Genomic DNA, 15,248 nt, shown 5'->3' with positions numbered 1-15,248 from the left:
TGCCTGGGAAAGTGCCTGGCACTTTAAATAGGTAGCTTCCAAATGGATAAGTGAGCAGGTGGGTGGGTGGAGAGATGGAGGGATTAATCTAATAGGGGAAACAAGCAGGATGGACTACAGAGGCCTGAGAACTCAGAGGCCTGTTCTGGATCTGTGTCTCCCTGTGGAGCACACCGCCATAGGGTCTCTGAGCCCTGGAGAGTTGAAGAAAGTCTTCCCCAAAGAGCAAAGGTTTAAAACAGAACACGATGGCCTGGAGGACAAGAGAGACAAGAGCCCTTTCTCCCTCCCAGGGGCCTGGCCTTCTCTCAGAAAAGACCAAGTCACTAGTGGTCTACAGCCACACTGTGTGCCCACCCCTAGGCAGCTGTGACACTCAGGGGCTCAAATTCTTGACCAGTTTCTGAGGATAAGAGGATGTGTCTATCCTGTCCTCAGCTGCCCTTGCTTCTCTAAGAGACAAGTTCATTGGCAGGCCTGAGTTCACTGAGGTGGGGAAGAAGGGTCTTGAAACAGAGCCTGGTGCTGCTTTGGGGTCACAGCAATCCCTGCTCTACGTGTCACTGATGAGTGAAGTAGGCCAGGACCCCAGGGCAACCAAACTTCATTCTCCTCTGTGCCCTCCTGCACTACCCTTCTCCAGCCCTTGTTCCTGTCACATCATCCTGGGCATTGAAACCCTGGCTGTTCCCAGACCAGGGCTGCCAGGCAACTGAGGACAGGAAGGGTCCAGGAAAGAGAGTCACCCTCAACTGCAATCTCCACTGCCCTTTTGGTAGGAACCTGGTACAACAACATCAGACCCCGGGAAGGTTCCTGAAGAAAAAGGGAATTCCCATCAGATTTAGAAACGGAAGTCTGGGCCTCCAACCAAAGGCTTTTCTGTCCCTAAAAATGCAGACCCATCTCTAGACCTTCCCCATGTGGCCAGCAGGTGGCACCACCATCAGAGATTTCAAAACCAAAACTAAATTACACTGGAAACAGATTTTTTTTTTTTCGGTTTTGTTTATGCAAATAGTTCATTCCCTCCAACATTCCTCCCGTAATGGTCCCCCCCTTTTCCCCCTCATTCCCTCCCCCTTCCCTCCTCTGCGTGACCCTGCTCTCCCTGGACGCAGAGTGGATGAAGACGCTGTCTGGAGAGTCAGGGACCCAAAAACAGGCCTTGAGAAATGTGAGTAAGACTGATGGGGACCAAGGAGGGAGGGAGAAGCCAGAGAAGAGAATCCCGGGCACGGGAGGCAACCAGATTTACTCAGGGAGGTGAGAACACACTTCCCCTCCGTATATACCTTACCCTTTCCAACGTGCACATGCGTGCACACATGCAAACTCATTCCCCCCATCCCTCCTCCTGAGGACAAAAGGAGACCTCAGACCCAGGAGGTGATGCCACCTGGTCTTCCTCCTCCAGCTCCTAGGGAGCAGCGAGATGGGGGACCCACTCGGCCCTGGAGAGACGTCCTTTTGTGCCTGAAACCATCTTCCGTAGGTGGTTTCTCCCAGAGGCCTTTGCTGAGCCTTTGGGAGCCCTTTCAGAGAGCCATGACTGGAAACCCTCACCCTCAATTAACTGGTCCCAAGCCAGCCCTATTCCGGGAAGGGGAGGGGAGTGATGGGACAGGGCAGAGGAGGAGGCTGGGGACAGAGGTGGAGGGAGTGTGATGACCTCTGGACTGGACACTGCCCTGGGGAGGAACACCCAGTGCCGCAGCTGCAGAGACCAGCCTCCCCACTCCACCCGCCCCCGCCCCCCAGAACATCTCTGTGAGGTCTAGAATGGGCCGAGAGAAAAACGCCCGGCGGTATGATCATCCCCACCCCCTCCGCAGCCCCTGCCCAAAACGCAAGGCTGCTGCACCCCTCCAGCCCTACAGATACCTTTTCTCTTTTTGGCAGGTGGCTCTTATACGTCCTGGTGCCAGTCCTGTTCTGCAGGGTGGGAGGCTCCGTCTTCACCCCTCGGAAGCTCTATGGGGAAGTGACTTCGCCTCTGTACCCCAAGCCTTACCCCGACAACTTTGAGACCACCACTGTGATCACGGTCCCCACGGGATACAGGGTGAAGCTCGTCTTCTGGCAGTTTGACCTGGAGCCTTCGGAAGGCTGTTTCTATGACTATGTCAAGGTAGGGGGTCAGGTTGGGTGGGCAGAGGGAGAGCTGGGTGTCTCTGGAACCTGGGAACTTGTGTTCTGACCACCCTGGATAAGACCCCCACCTGTGGACAAAGCCCCAAGCCTGTAAAAGCTGATGGCCAAGTGGGGTTCTGAAAGTCAAGTGATGCCGTGGATGGGTGTCCACTGCTTTGAGAGCCCCTAGGGGAGTGCTGAGGGGAGAGACACAGAGGGAAGGTACGGGCCCCACTCTCAGGAAATGTACTGCCTACCGGAATCAGAAAAACCTTCCCCATCTTCTTACTTGCTAGGAGTCTTTGGGAAATCGCTGTGCCTCAGTTTCCCTGTTTCCATGGAGAGTATCACCTTGGCTGCCACCTCACCAGGAACGCAGGGACGTGGGGAAGGGAGACGTTCATGGTCGTGGCTCAAGCATAGGCTTCAGCAAGGACAGGGAGCTCAGTCTCCTCACCTCTGTCATGACCAAGGGCACCGTCCCAGTCCCATCTTTCTACATCCAATAACAATGAGATTCTTGACTCAGGATTCAGGTAGAGCGTGCACACAGCCCGTAAATACTATTCCAAGGAGACCTGCTGGAGGTTATAAGAGAATAACATGAAAATGAAACATCTTCCTAGCCCAGAGGACTTGAGACGGCAGTGTTGGAGGCGAGGGGTCTTGGTGGCAGGGATGGTGAAGAATGAGGTGGGGGGAGGGATGTCTTCTGCTTTGGAGGCGTTAAGGAGTCTGTGAAGAAAGAGGTAAGGGAAGTTCGGCCACACTTGCTAAGGCTACCAGGCCCCAGAGGCTCACGTTCAGCTGAGCCCATCACGAGGCATGGCTGGACGTGAGTGGTCTGACTAAGGCGAGGTGGAAGGACAGGACAGAAGGTAAAGCAGACCATCCAGGCTCTAGGGATGAAGGAAAGATAGAGGCCACCAGGATTCCAGTGGGAGGCGGCACAGGAGGAGATGGGAGTGAAGAAAGGTCTGAAACATGCTGGGGGTCATAAAAGGGGAGGGACGATGTTTGGGGGACAGGATAATGTGCAGAGTTAGCAGATGGAGATGCAGGGGACAGAGCAAAGGCACCTGGGGAAGCTTGCAACAGCCAGAGCCCAGCAGGCAGAGAGCAGCTGGAGGCCGTCCAGCAAGGAAGCATGATCCGCTCGTTGGGACAAGAGAAGGATGACCTTCACTGACCCTCCACGTGGGACGTGTCCCCTCAACAACTGTCTTCCTACCCCACTGTCCTTCTTCCACCAGATCTCTGCCGATAAGAAAACCCTGGGGAGGTTCTGTGGGCAGCTGGGCTCTCCACGGGGCAACCCTCCAGGAAGGAAGGAATTTATGTCCCAAGGGAACAAGATGCTGCTGACCTTCCACACGGATTTCTCCAACGAGGAGAACGGCACCATCATGTTCTACAAGGGCTTCCTGGCCTACTACCAAGCTGTGGGTGAGTGGTCCCTGTGCCCGGGTTCCAGGCCTCATATTGCACGGGGGCCGGAAAAGGAGAACCTTGACTCCAAAGAAGCAGGAAACCTGGCCTTCCTTGCTTTTCCCAAGAGAGCTTTTTCCAGAAGACGGCTGTCCACCTGGGCCCTGTCCCCACTGGGCAGTTCCCAGAAAGCGTTTAGAGGGGCCGGGAGGTCCAGGTGGCCAGGAGCTGACTTCGTCTATTTAGGCCTCTGGTGAGTGACCTCGCTGAGACCAGCGCCACCACAGAAGTCCCCCGGCAGGAACTGAATCCTTCCTTCCGGAATCTCTTCCAGACCTGGACGAATGTGCCTCCCAGCTCAACTTGGTCGAGGAGAATCCCCAGCCCCGTTGCCAGCACCTGTGTCACAACTACATTGGTGGCTATTTCTGTTCCTGCCGTCCAGGCTATGAGCTTCAGAAGGACAGGCATTCCTGCCACGGTGAGGTCAGGGTTGGGAGGCAGGGACTGAGCAAGGGCTCACCGGGCCAGCCCGAGTCTCCGGGTGACCCCCCTCCCGGCTTTGCTCTCACAGCCGAGTGCAGCAGCGAGCTGTTCACAGAGCCGTCGGGCTACATCTCCAGCCTGGAGTACCCCCAGCCCTACCCCCCCGACCTACGCTGCAACTACAGCATCCGGGTAGAGCGGGGCCTCACCCTCCAACTCAAGTTCCTGGAGCCTTTCGAAATCGATGACCACCAGCAAGTACACTGTCCCTACGACCAGCTACAGGTACAGCAGACCTCCCCACTCCCAGAGATCCTGTCCTCTCCTCCCCATTGCCACGTGGCTCCTCTCATCGCTCCTTCCTGCTGGACCCTCTGGCCAATTGGTGCAGAAATGGCCAACATCACACATGAGTTGGGCAAGTTCCTACACACCTGGCAGCTGGGTACTGGGGATCCCTTTTACCCTCCAGCTGAAAACATACACAAAGCAGGATCCCCACCACCAGCACCACCGCCCCAGCCCTGGGGAAAAGTGTCTGAACTGGAGAGGTGACCCTCCCTCCTCCCCCATCAGATCTATGCCAACGAGAGGAACATCGGTGAGTTCTGTGGGAAGCAAAGGCCGGAGCCCATTGACACCAGCAGCAACTCCGTGGACCTGCTGTTCTTCACGGACGAGTCAGGGGACAGCCAGGGCTGGAAGCTGCACTACACCAGCGAAAGTAAGGCTGCCCGGGGCCCCTCACTGGCCAGCAAGGGGGCAGGATGTAGTGGGTAGAAAGAAGGCCAGTGGCTCTGCCATAAATGTGCCCTCCGCTTTCCCTGACAGTCATCAAGTGCCCCCAGCCCAAGACCCTAGACTCGTTCACCATCATCCAGGACCTGCAGCCTCAGTACGAGTTCCGGGACTACTTCATCGCCACCTGCAAACAAGGCTACCAGCTCACGGAGGTAAGAGCCACAGCTGAGGGGAAGGAACTGGCCCAGCATCAGGAGTAATTCACACAGTCAGGCCCACAGCAGATTGAGGCTCAGCCCCAAGTAGAATCATACATGTTTGAGCTGGAAGGGTCACCTGGCCTGTGCCAACTTGACTGCCCATTGGAAACACTTAGGATTTTAAAATACTGATGTCCAGGTCCCCTGCTAGAGACTACTCTATGGGTCTGGAGTGCAGCCTGGGCATCAGGATTACTAAAAGCTACTCAGGTGATACTAATGCCCAGCCAAGATTAAGAGCTACTGGCCTTGCCCAATAACTCATTGTAGAGTTAGGAACCAAAGAGGCGGGGGCGGAGGTGAAGTGCAAGGAGTGACTCAACAGTACCGGGATTGTGTACAGCAAGGATTACCACCAAATCCCCTGCCTCTTGCTCCAGGGCTCTGGGTCTTGGGATTTTGGGGGTTTTTTTAAGACCTAACTGACTTTATTCAATGATTCATGAATCGGGCAGCATCCCACCTAACAACCAGAAGGGGCTCCTTTTCTGTACATTGGTGGTCTTACCCCAGGTCCACCACCCTGTCCTCAGCTTTGCAGACTCAGGAAAGAATGTGGTTTTCTCCACTGGTCAATCTCACAAAAGCTGGTAAACTAAAATGCTATTTTTAAAAAGCATGCAGGTGGAGTTACCCCTGGCCAGGGACCTGGGACTGGACATCCCATCTTTGTTCAATAGAACCACTTGGAAGACCTACTCTGAATCAGAGGAGAGACCTTTGGTTTGTCCTTCAGTTGTAGCAAAGTCACCCAACAAACATTTTAAGTGTTACTGAGTGTCAGGCAGTGTTCTGGATGTGGGAAGGACAGTAAAAAGAAACATACATTCATGCAGGCTTCTTGGAGCTTACCTTTGAATGTTGCATCAAGCTGAGTTAGCCAGGTAACTGGTCCTTGCTCCAGGAAGGACTCAGTGCCCTAGACCCCTCCTCTCTGCTCAGGTTACAACTCACCACGTCCTACGCCACCCGCACCCTTACCCTGGCATTTGTCATTCACATCGTAGAGTTTAAAACAAGTCACACGGTTTATCTCACATTATTTACATTTCACTGGGACATCCTAGTCCTCATACACATTCTCTTGCAATCTGTTCCAGGGGGAATTGTCTGGGATGACTGTTGATCTTAATAAAACTCATTCATTTTGTCCAATTACTTTGCATTTCAGAGGGGGCCATCTCCCACCCTGGTCCCTGCCATCCGCTCACCTACGACAGCACTTAGCATACGTCAGCATCCTCAAGCACCCTTGAAAGTGGCTGGGCTGCGCTAGTATTTTAGGAAAGGCCCTTGCCCTTAAGAAGACTACAGTCTAGGGGCGATGAGGCGATGCAGGGTGCTCCAGAGGAAGAGAAACATGGTCCTACTTCAGGGCAGAAACTTTTGTTTCAATGCAGAGAACACACAACTGGGCTTGTTTTTTTAATTTAAAATTGTGGGGTTCAATTGGACCTCAGTGGAAACAGGCAAGAGTCTAGAGAGAGGATTATTGGGTCTGACAACTAGCCCTAGGTCTGACTTCCTGCTGTGTGGCTCATGTGCGCCCATGTGTAAGTCTGGTCTGAAAGGACCGGCTAGGAAGAAGGACCAAGGAGCCACGTCCATGGGTGCTAAGGTTTGAGGGCTTGAGAGATGACTTTGCATCCCTGCTGCTCCCTTGTGGGCGAGGACAGGAAGGGAGCTGCAGCGCCTCCTCGTACTAACAGCACCTCTATCTCTGATCAAACAGGGGAAACAGGCGCTCCTGTCCTTCACAGCTGTCTGCCAGGATGATGGCACATGGCATCGCGCCATGCCCAGGTGCAAGAGTAAGTTGCAACTCAGGGATGTGTCTCCCCCGAGGAGAAGGGAAGAGGGGTCTGGCCTAAGCATCTCCCCACAAAGACCCTCCCCTGACTTGTCCTTTGAAGCCTCTGGCCCATCCAGGAACCAGTCGGCCCTCATCTCAGCAGGACTGACAGGCTGTACCCAGAGCTGAATTTCATTGTATCCAGTTCCCGTACATCACGAGAGCCCCCCACTCACCATATTTCTCGAAGGTTCTCAGCATGTTCTGTGGGTCCACTCCTGCTCTGTGGGCAGACTGCTCACGTTCCTCCCACTGAAGTTCCGGAACAATCCTTCCCAGCTCTCATACGGCCCTGTGTTCTCTCCAAGTCAAGGACTGCGGGCAGCCCCGAAGCTTGCCTAACGGAGCCTTCAATTACACCACCACAACGGGGGTGAACACCTACCAGGCCCGTATCCAGTACTACTGCCACGAGCCGTATTACAAGATGCAAACCAGAGATGGCAGAAGCATGTCTGAGCGAGGTAGGGACCCATGCAAATCTTCTCATGGGGAGAGAGAAGACTGAGGGAGGCAGTCTTCTCCCTCTTGTTGGGACATCTTCTGCAATTTTTTCCAGTAGAATCCCTACAGAGTGAATATTAAGATATTTATCTAGGGCACTGGCTTCAGAGGTACCAAGAGGCATCTAACAAAGCTGAAGAAGGAAACACCTGAGCTGATACAAAGAAAGACTTGAATCTCATAAACAGCTTCTTCTCACCACCACCACCACCATCACCACTACCATCACCACCATCACCATCACCACCACCACCACAACCACCACCACCACCATCACCACTACCATCACCACCATCACCATCACCACCACCACCACAACCACCATCACCACCACCATCACCACCACCAGCATCACCACTACCACCATCACCACTACCACCACCATCACCACCATCACCACCACCACTACCACCATCACCACTACCATCATCACCATCACCACCACCACACCACTACCATCACCACCACCACCACTACCACCACCATCACCACCATCACCACCACCACCATCACCACCACCACCATCACCACCACCACCACCACCATCACAATCACCGCCATCACCGCCACCACCATCACCACTACCACCACCACCATCACCACTACCACCACCACCATCACTACCACTACCGCCACTGCCACCACCACCACCACTATCACCACCACCATCACCACTACCACCACCACCACCACCATCACCACCACCATCACCACTACCATCACCATCACCACCATCACCATTACCACCACTACAGCTTTATCAGTGAGACTTCCTCAGCCTTCTCCCCACATACCCTCTCAGGCTGCTATGTTGTGAACTTCTGCATTTAGGTTTACTAAATTACTCTCAAACTCATCTATGGGTATCTTTAAAACTTTTTTTTAATAAAAGAAATCACATGCTTTGTACAATAGGTGTGAAACATGCAAAAAAAGGAAAAAAATCTTATTTATAGGCTATTCAAGGTGTTACTTAATAGCTGAGCTTTAAGTCAGACAACCCCCACTTTGCATCTTGGTTCTGGCACTTAGAAATTATGTGACCTTGTGCAGATTATTTAAACTCAGTTTCCTCGTCTCTAAGGTGGGGATAATGATGCATATCTGAAAGCCTCACAGTGGTGCTTAAATGAGATAATGCAGATAAAGTTCTGAGCAATGAGCACCGGCACACTGTCCGTGATCAGCAAACATAGCTACCAGGAATTCCCTGGCGGTCCAGTGGTTAGGACTCCACTCTTTCACTGCCAAGGGTGTGGGTTCAATCCCAGGTTGGGGAACTAAGATCCACCCAGCACCGTCAAAAAAAAAAAAACCAAAAACCATAGCTACCATTAACATCTACTACCCAGCACCAAGATGCAATCACTGATGGAAGTTTGATAAGTTCCTTGCAGGTTTTGTGTCTACTTTCACAAATAGGGATCATGTCGAATATAATAGTTAAGTATTCTGATTTTTCCACTTAGCATTAAAACAAAAATATACGTATGGAGCCTCTTAGCACTTTCAATATCCCATCCACATATATCTGAACCTTCCCTTTGATTCTCGTCCTCTCCCTCTCCGCACTGGCGTGCTCACTGGCCCCTGCCCACGACCTCCCAGCCTGAACGCAGCCCCTCTTCCCTCAGGGCGGTACACCTGCACAGCTCAGGGCATTTGGAAGAATGAGCTGGCCGGAGAGAAGATGCCTCGGTGTTTGCCAGGTGAGTGGAAACCCTCCGCCGTCCTCTGTGGCCCTGGCAGCCCTGCAGGGCCTCCGAGGAGGCATGGCACAGAGACGGGAGAGACACTCCAGCTTGAAGCTGAAGGTAGACATGGGGTGAGGGAGGAATCAGGAAAAAGGCGAGGAGACGCCCCAGCAGAAGGGCAGAGGCACCCGGAGATCTGGACCTGTCCCGACATTCCTGGACTTTTCACTGAGAAGGTGGGAGATCAGGAATTTAAAAAAAGAGCAAGAGGGACTTCCCTAGCGGTCCAGTGGTTAAGACTCCACGCTCCCACTGCAGGGGGCACGGGTCCCGCGGCGCGGCCAAAAAAAAAAAGAAAAAGAAAAAAAAAGAGCGAGAAAAGCCCCAGGAAGAATAAACAAGGACGAGGAGAAGAGGCTGACCATACGCCAAAGACGGAAGAGTAGGGAGGGAGGAGAGAGAAGAAAGGGCCCTGAGCCAAAAAGAGGTGGCGAAGGGGAGAGGCCAGCCCGCGGTGCCAGGCGCTGACTTCTCCCCCCCCCCCCGCCCCCTTCTCCCCCCGCCCCCTTCTCCTCCCCCTCCCCCGCCCCGGCCCCCTTCTCCGCCCCCCTCCCCCTTCTCCTCCCCCCCGGCCCCCCTCTCCCCCCTCCCGCCCTCTTCTCCTCCCCCCGCCGCCCCCCCCTTCTCCTCCCCAGTGTGCGGGAAACCCGTCAACCCTGTGGAGCACAAGCAACGCATTGTCGGGGGCCAGAAGGCCAAGCTGGGCAACTTCCCCTGGCAGGCCTTCACCAACATCCACGGGCGAGGGGGCGGCGCGCTGCTGGGCGACCGCTGGATCCTCACGGCCGCGCACACCCTCTACCCCAAGGACTACGAAGCGCAGGGCAACGCCACCGTGGACGTGTTCCTGGGCCACGTCAACGTGGAAGAGATCACCAAGCTGGCCAACCACCCCGTCCGCAGGGTCAGCGTCCACCCCAACTACCGCCAGGAAGAGTCCCACAATTTCGAGGGGGACATCGCCCTCCTGGAGCTGGAAAATAGTGTCACCCTGGGCCCCAACCTCCTCCCCATCTGCCTCCCCGACAACGAGACCTTCTATGACCAGGGTCTCATGGGCTATGTCAGTGGCTTTGGGATCATGGAGGAGAGACTTTCTCACAACCTCAGGTTTGTCCGTCTGCCCATCGCTAAGCGAGAGGTTTGTGAGAGTTGGCTCCGGAAAAAAAATAGGAAAGACGTGTTTTCTGAAAACATGTTCTGTTCTGGGGACCCGACTCTAAAGCAAGATGCCTGTCAGGGGGATAGCGGAGGGGTCTTTGCAGTGAGGGATGAGAAAAATGATCGCTGGGTGGCGACAGGCATCGTATCCTGGGGCATCGGCTGCAGCAGGGGGTACGGGTTCTACACCAAACTACTCAACTACGTGGACTGGATCAAGAAAGAGATGGGGGAGGAGGACTGAGCCCAGAATTCACTAGGTCAGAATCCGAAGAGCAGTGTGTAAAAAAAAGAAAAAATAATAATCTAACCAGTTGTTGACAACCACTAAGAATCCATATTAAAATCACTGATGCAGAAAGACACTGTGTGAAATAAATCCTCTTTTCTATAATCCCATCCACACCCTCCACCTGAAACAACCCAAAGGTCACCTTTATTCCCCCCACCCCCGCCCCAGGGCTGCAGAAGATACATTCCACAATCTCTCGCTAGCACTGTCCTCTTCCATTTCTATAACCATCGGGTAATTGAATAGAACTCCTTCCAAATAAAATTTTATGAGAAAGCCCATTGTGTAAAATGAATTAAAAGCAGTATTTAATAAATATAAAAATATTTAATGAGATCATATTTAAAATATTTTCCTTAGGAAGGCAATGAGAACAATTAAGTTTATGCCCACATTTACAATTAGAGTCGTAGATAACAATTTATTTCTGTATTTTGTTTTGCTTGTACAATATGAAGAAAATCCTTATTTTCCCACATGCATAGTTGCAGGTATAAGAGCTTTTTTAACAGCTCACTTTCCAGTCTCTAAATATTCCTTAAGAGAGGAGTGATATGAAATTTTGGTTCCCAACTTGAGTCACTAACAATATTTTAAAATAATTTGTATTCTTTAAGATATATTTAAAGACCAGAGAAGTACCCAGAACTTGGGATAAGCATTATAAGTATTTATGGTAGAATATTATCATGATATTATTGCACAACTGACTCTTCTGGACTCGTCTGAACAACTTTACACGAGCTGACTCACACAGGCCTGAACTCAAGAAGACCAAGGCAGAGTTAAAACATTCCCAAGTAATGACGAGTTTTTAAGTCCAAATTCGGGTCCACAATCCCTTATCTGACACCCTCAAGGCCAAATGCCTTTCAATGTTCAAGATTTTACAGATTTCAGAAATGCAATATACCATCTATGTAATGTAATGTAATGGCCCCAGCAACACCCTGTAAGAACACGGATGAATAATTCTGAAAAACATTTGAACATTCACAGTAAGTGAGATAGATAAGGGCTCTAGACAACTACCCACCAGTTACTGTCAGGTTTTGCCACTAAATAAGTTTTGGTGCCAAACTTATTAAAACACTTTCTGTTTTTAAGAGCATTTTAGATGTTAGGATTGTGGACTTGTATAGGTGGAAATGAAAACGTTTTCTCATATAGTCTACACAAAAGCATACACAAGTGGTGTGGGTTACATTTAAGGAGCATACATTGATTGCAGTTTGGTTTTTTTAAATAAATTTATTTATTTATTTATTTTTGGCTGCTTTGGGTTTTCATTGTTGGGTCTTCGTTGTTGCGTGCAGGCTTTCTCTAGTTGTGGTGAGCGGGGGCTTCTCTTCGTTGTGGTGCACGGGCTTCTCATTGCGGTGGCTTCTCTTGTTTCAGAGCTGGGGCTCTAGGCGCGCGGGCTCCAGTAGTTGCGGCATGTGAGCTCAGTAGTTGTGGCTCACGGGCTCTAGAGCTCAGGCTCAGTAGTTGTGGCGCACGGGTTTAGTTGCTCCACAGTATGTGGGATCTTCCCGGACCAGGGCTCGAACCCATGTCCCCTGCATTAGCAGGCGGATTCTTAACCACTGTGCCACCAGGGAAGTCCTGCAGTTCTTTTAATGGTTAGAAATGTTTTCAGAAATGAAACACCTTCAGGACTCTAATGGAGGCAGGAGTTCAGTGGGTGGAGGAGATGGAAATGGTTAAAATTTAAAAATTCAATTCTATATTATTTCTAAGGTTCCTGGCAAATTTAAGATTCTGAGTCCCTGGTCCTTATTGTAATCATCAAATGTGATCTCAGGAGAATCCAGTGACTCCTCTGACCTTTCTGGTTCCCACTCTCTTCCCACAAAGTCATGTGCATCTTATTCTTCAAGTGCACTGGAGTAGAAAAATAAGGACAAAACCAATACTCTGTGAATAGAAAACTAACAGAAAAAAAAATACAAATTGCTTTTGGACTTTGGGGCTTAACCTAACTCATAATAAGGAAAATATTTAAATTAAAACACTATCTTTTTACCAGTAAGATTGGCAAAGATAATATATTATATTGGTGAAGACGTAGAGAAAACAGACACTCATGAATTCTTTTTTAATGTAAATTGGTACAAACTCTATAAACAGCAATTTGGCAACATGTAATCAAAATTACCAATCCACATGCCTTTGACCCCGCAATTCCACTTCCATGAATTTTTCCCACAGATATTCTCACATATGAGTTAAATGACCTATGTACAAGGTTAGACAACCCAGCATTGTTCATAATAGCCATGTATTAGAATCCTGAATTCTGAAAGGTCTGGTACCAAAGTTTCAAGTAAATTATGGAATATCCAAATAATAGAATACAATGTAGCCATTCAATCTCTAAGATAAATGAAAAGCAGAACAGTGTATATAAAATACTACCATTTGTATAAAAAAGAAGAGTGGTTTTATATTGCTTTATATGTATAAAATATTGCTGGAAGGTTATATAAGAAATGGTGGTGGTCTCTGGGGGAGAAGAAAAGTTATCACTGTATTCTCTTCCTATCTTTCAAAATTTTGAGCCATGTAGATGTTTTATCTATTCCAAAAAACAGGTACAGAGCTGTATTAAAATATTTTTAATTAAAAAAAATTTTAAGGAAATAGCCTCATTGAGAAAGTTGACATTTAGCAAAGATTGAAAGAAGTTAGATATTCAGAGATCTAGGTGGAAAGCATTCCAGGAATAGAGAACAACCAGTGCAAAGGCCCTGAGGCAAGAACATGCTAGATCCACTAGGGAATTACAAAGGCAGCCAAAGCAGAGTAATACAAACTTACATTTTGAAAGGCTCACTCTGGCTGCTGAATTGAGGTCAGACTCTATGTGGAAAAAAACATAAAAGGGACCAGTTAGGAGGCAATTTTGGTAATCCAGCAAGAAGTGATGGTAGCTCAGACCCAGTGGCAGCAGTGGAGGTGATGCAAACTAGTCATATTATGGATAAAATTTTCAGAGAGCCAAAAGATTTCGTGATGGAGTAAATACTGGAGAGAGAAGAATGAGAAAAAGAGAGAAGTCAACTAGATGCAGAAGATTACCAGGGGAGGAGGTTTGATGAAAAACATGAGTCCTGTTTTGAACATGTTGAGTTTTTAATAAATGCCTATCTGATTAGGGCCAAAATGGAATAACAGGGATCAGATTGACCCACCCTCCTGAAACAAACAAACAACAGCAACAACAACAAAAACATCAAATATATGAAACAACGGTTTTCAAGACATGGACTTCAGGTACCAAAGACAATGATTCCTGGGAGACCGAACCCTGTGATTGCCCCAGCTTACTGCCTTGAGAGAGATTCCAAGCTGAGGTGCTAGAAGGAGAAACCCAAGCAGGGCTCAGCGGACTCCCTGAGTTGAGGAGACAGAGCCGAAGTGCACAGAACTGAGTATCAGAGAGGAGACGGCCACACAGAGAAAACACCAGAAGATCCCTACAAGTATTCACCCACAGGCAAGGAAATTACTGAAGGATGGAGAAGAAAGCCTTATGAGATGATGAAAGGTAATAGTACCCTACAGATGGCCAAAAAGCACATGAAAAGATGCTCAACATCACTAATTATTAGAGAAATGAAAATGAGGTATCAAAAAACTACAATGAGGTATCACCTTACGCCGATCAGAACGGCCATCATCAAAAAATCTACAAACAATAAATGCTGGAGAGGATGTGGAGAAAAGGGAACTCTCCTACACTGTTGGTGGGAATGTAAATTGGTACAGCCACTATGGAGAACAGTATGGAGGTTCCTTAAAAAACTAAAAATAGAACTACCATATGACCCAGCAACCCCACTCCTGGGTATATACCTGGAGAAAACCATAATTCAAAAAGATACACGCACCCCAATGTTCATTGCAGCACTATTTACAATAGCCAGGATATGGAAGTAACCTAAACGTCCATCAACAGAGGAGTGGATAAAGAAGATGTGGCACATATATGCAATGGAATATTACTCAGCCATAAAAAGAAACGAAATTGAGTTATTTGTAGTGAGGTGGATGGACCTAGAGTCTGTCATACAGAGTGCAGTAAGTCAGAAAGAGAAAAACAAATACCGTATGCAAACACATAAATATGGAATCTAAAAATAAATAAATAAATAATGGTACTGATGAACCTAGGGGCAGGACAAGAATAAAGATGCAACTGTAGAGAATGGACTTGAGGACAAGGGGAGGGGAAAGGGTAAGCTGGGACGAAGTGAGAGAGTAGCATTGACATATATACACTACCAAATGTAAAATAGATAGCTAGTGGGAAGCAGCTGCATAGCACAAGGAGATCAGTTCGGTGCTCTGCAACTACCTAGAGGGGTAAAATAAGGAGGGTGGGAGGGAGACGCAAGAAGGAGGGGATATGGGGATATATGTATAAGTATAGCTGATTCACCTTGTTATACAGCAGAAACTAACACAACATTGTAAAGCAATTATACTCCAATAAAGATGTTAAAAAAAATAAAAGGAAGATGTGGTACATATACACAATGGAATATTACTCAGTCATTAAAAAGAACAAAATAATGCCATCTGCAGCAACATGGATAGAGCTAGAGATTGTCATACTGAGTGAAGTAAGTTAG

General features: G+C 49.3%; 1 protein-coding gene across 2 annotated transcripts; it reads left to right on the top strand.

Moving 5' to 3' along the window:
* The first annotated feature begins 1,022 nt into the window (after window positions 1-1,022).
* C1R (complement C1r) lies at window positions 1,023-10,682 on the top strand. 2 transcript variants are annotated; one of them, XM_036866908.1, is made up of 11 exons: window positions 1,023-1,177; window positions 1,903-2,131; window positions 3,387-3,579; window positions 3,896-4,042; window positions 4,136-4,332; window positions 4,624-4,771; window positions 4,879-5,000; window positions 6,781-6,859; window positions 7,209-7,364; window positions 9,039-9,113; window positions 9,794-10,682. In XM_036866908.1, coding segments are annotated over exons 1-11 (2,118 nt in total). In that variant the 5' UTR covers window positions 1,023-1,175; the 3' UTR covers window positions 10,564-10,682. The 2 variants fall into 2 exon arrangements, with proteins under 2 accessions (XP_036722803.1, XP_036722802.1); XM_036866907.1 differs by lacking the exon at window positions 1,023-1,177 and adding an exon at window positions 1,704-1,808.
* Window positions 10,683-15,248: the final 4,566 nt, after the last annotated feature.

This window comes from Balaenoptera musculus, chromosome 10, assembly GCF_009873245.2.
Source record: "Balaenoptera musculus isolate JJ_BM4_2016_0621 chromosome 10, mBalMus1.pri.v3, whole genome shotgun sequence".
In the NCBI taxonomy this organism is placed as follows: domain Eukaryota; kingdom Metazoa; phylum Chordata; class Mammalia; order Artiodactyla; family Balaenopteridae; genus Balaenoptera; species Balaenoptera musculus.
Note: the sequence above shows the minus strand (reverse complement) of the source record. Positions and strands in the feature narration are given on the sequence as shown.

Coding starts and splice junctions, on each gene's coding strand:
- C1R (XM_036866907.1), top strand. CDS start 1,783: ATGGGCCGAGAGAAAAACGCCCGGCG. Junction 1,809..1,902: donor CGAGAGAAAAACGCCCGGCG/GTATGATCATCC, acceptor TCTTTTTGGCAG/GTGGCTCTTATACGTCCTGG. Junction 4,043..4,135: donor GGACAGGCATTCCTGCCACG/GTGAGGTCAGGG, acceptor TTGCTCTCACAG/CCGAGTGCAGCAGCGAGCTG.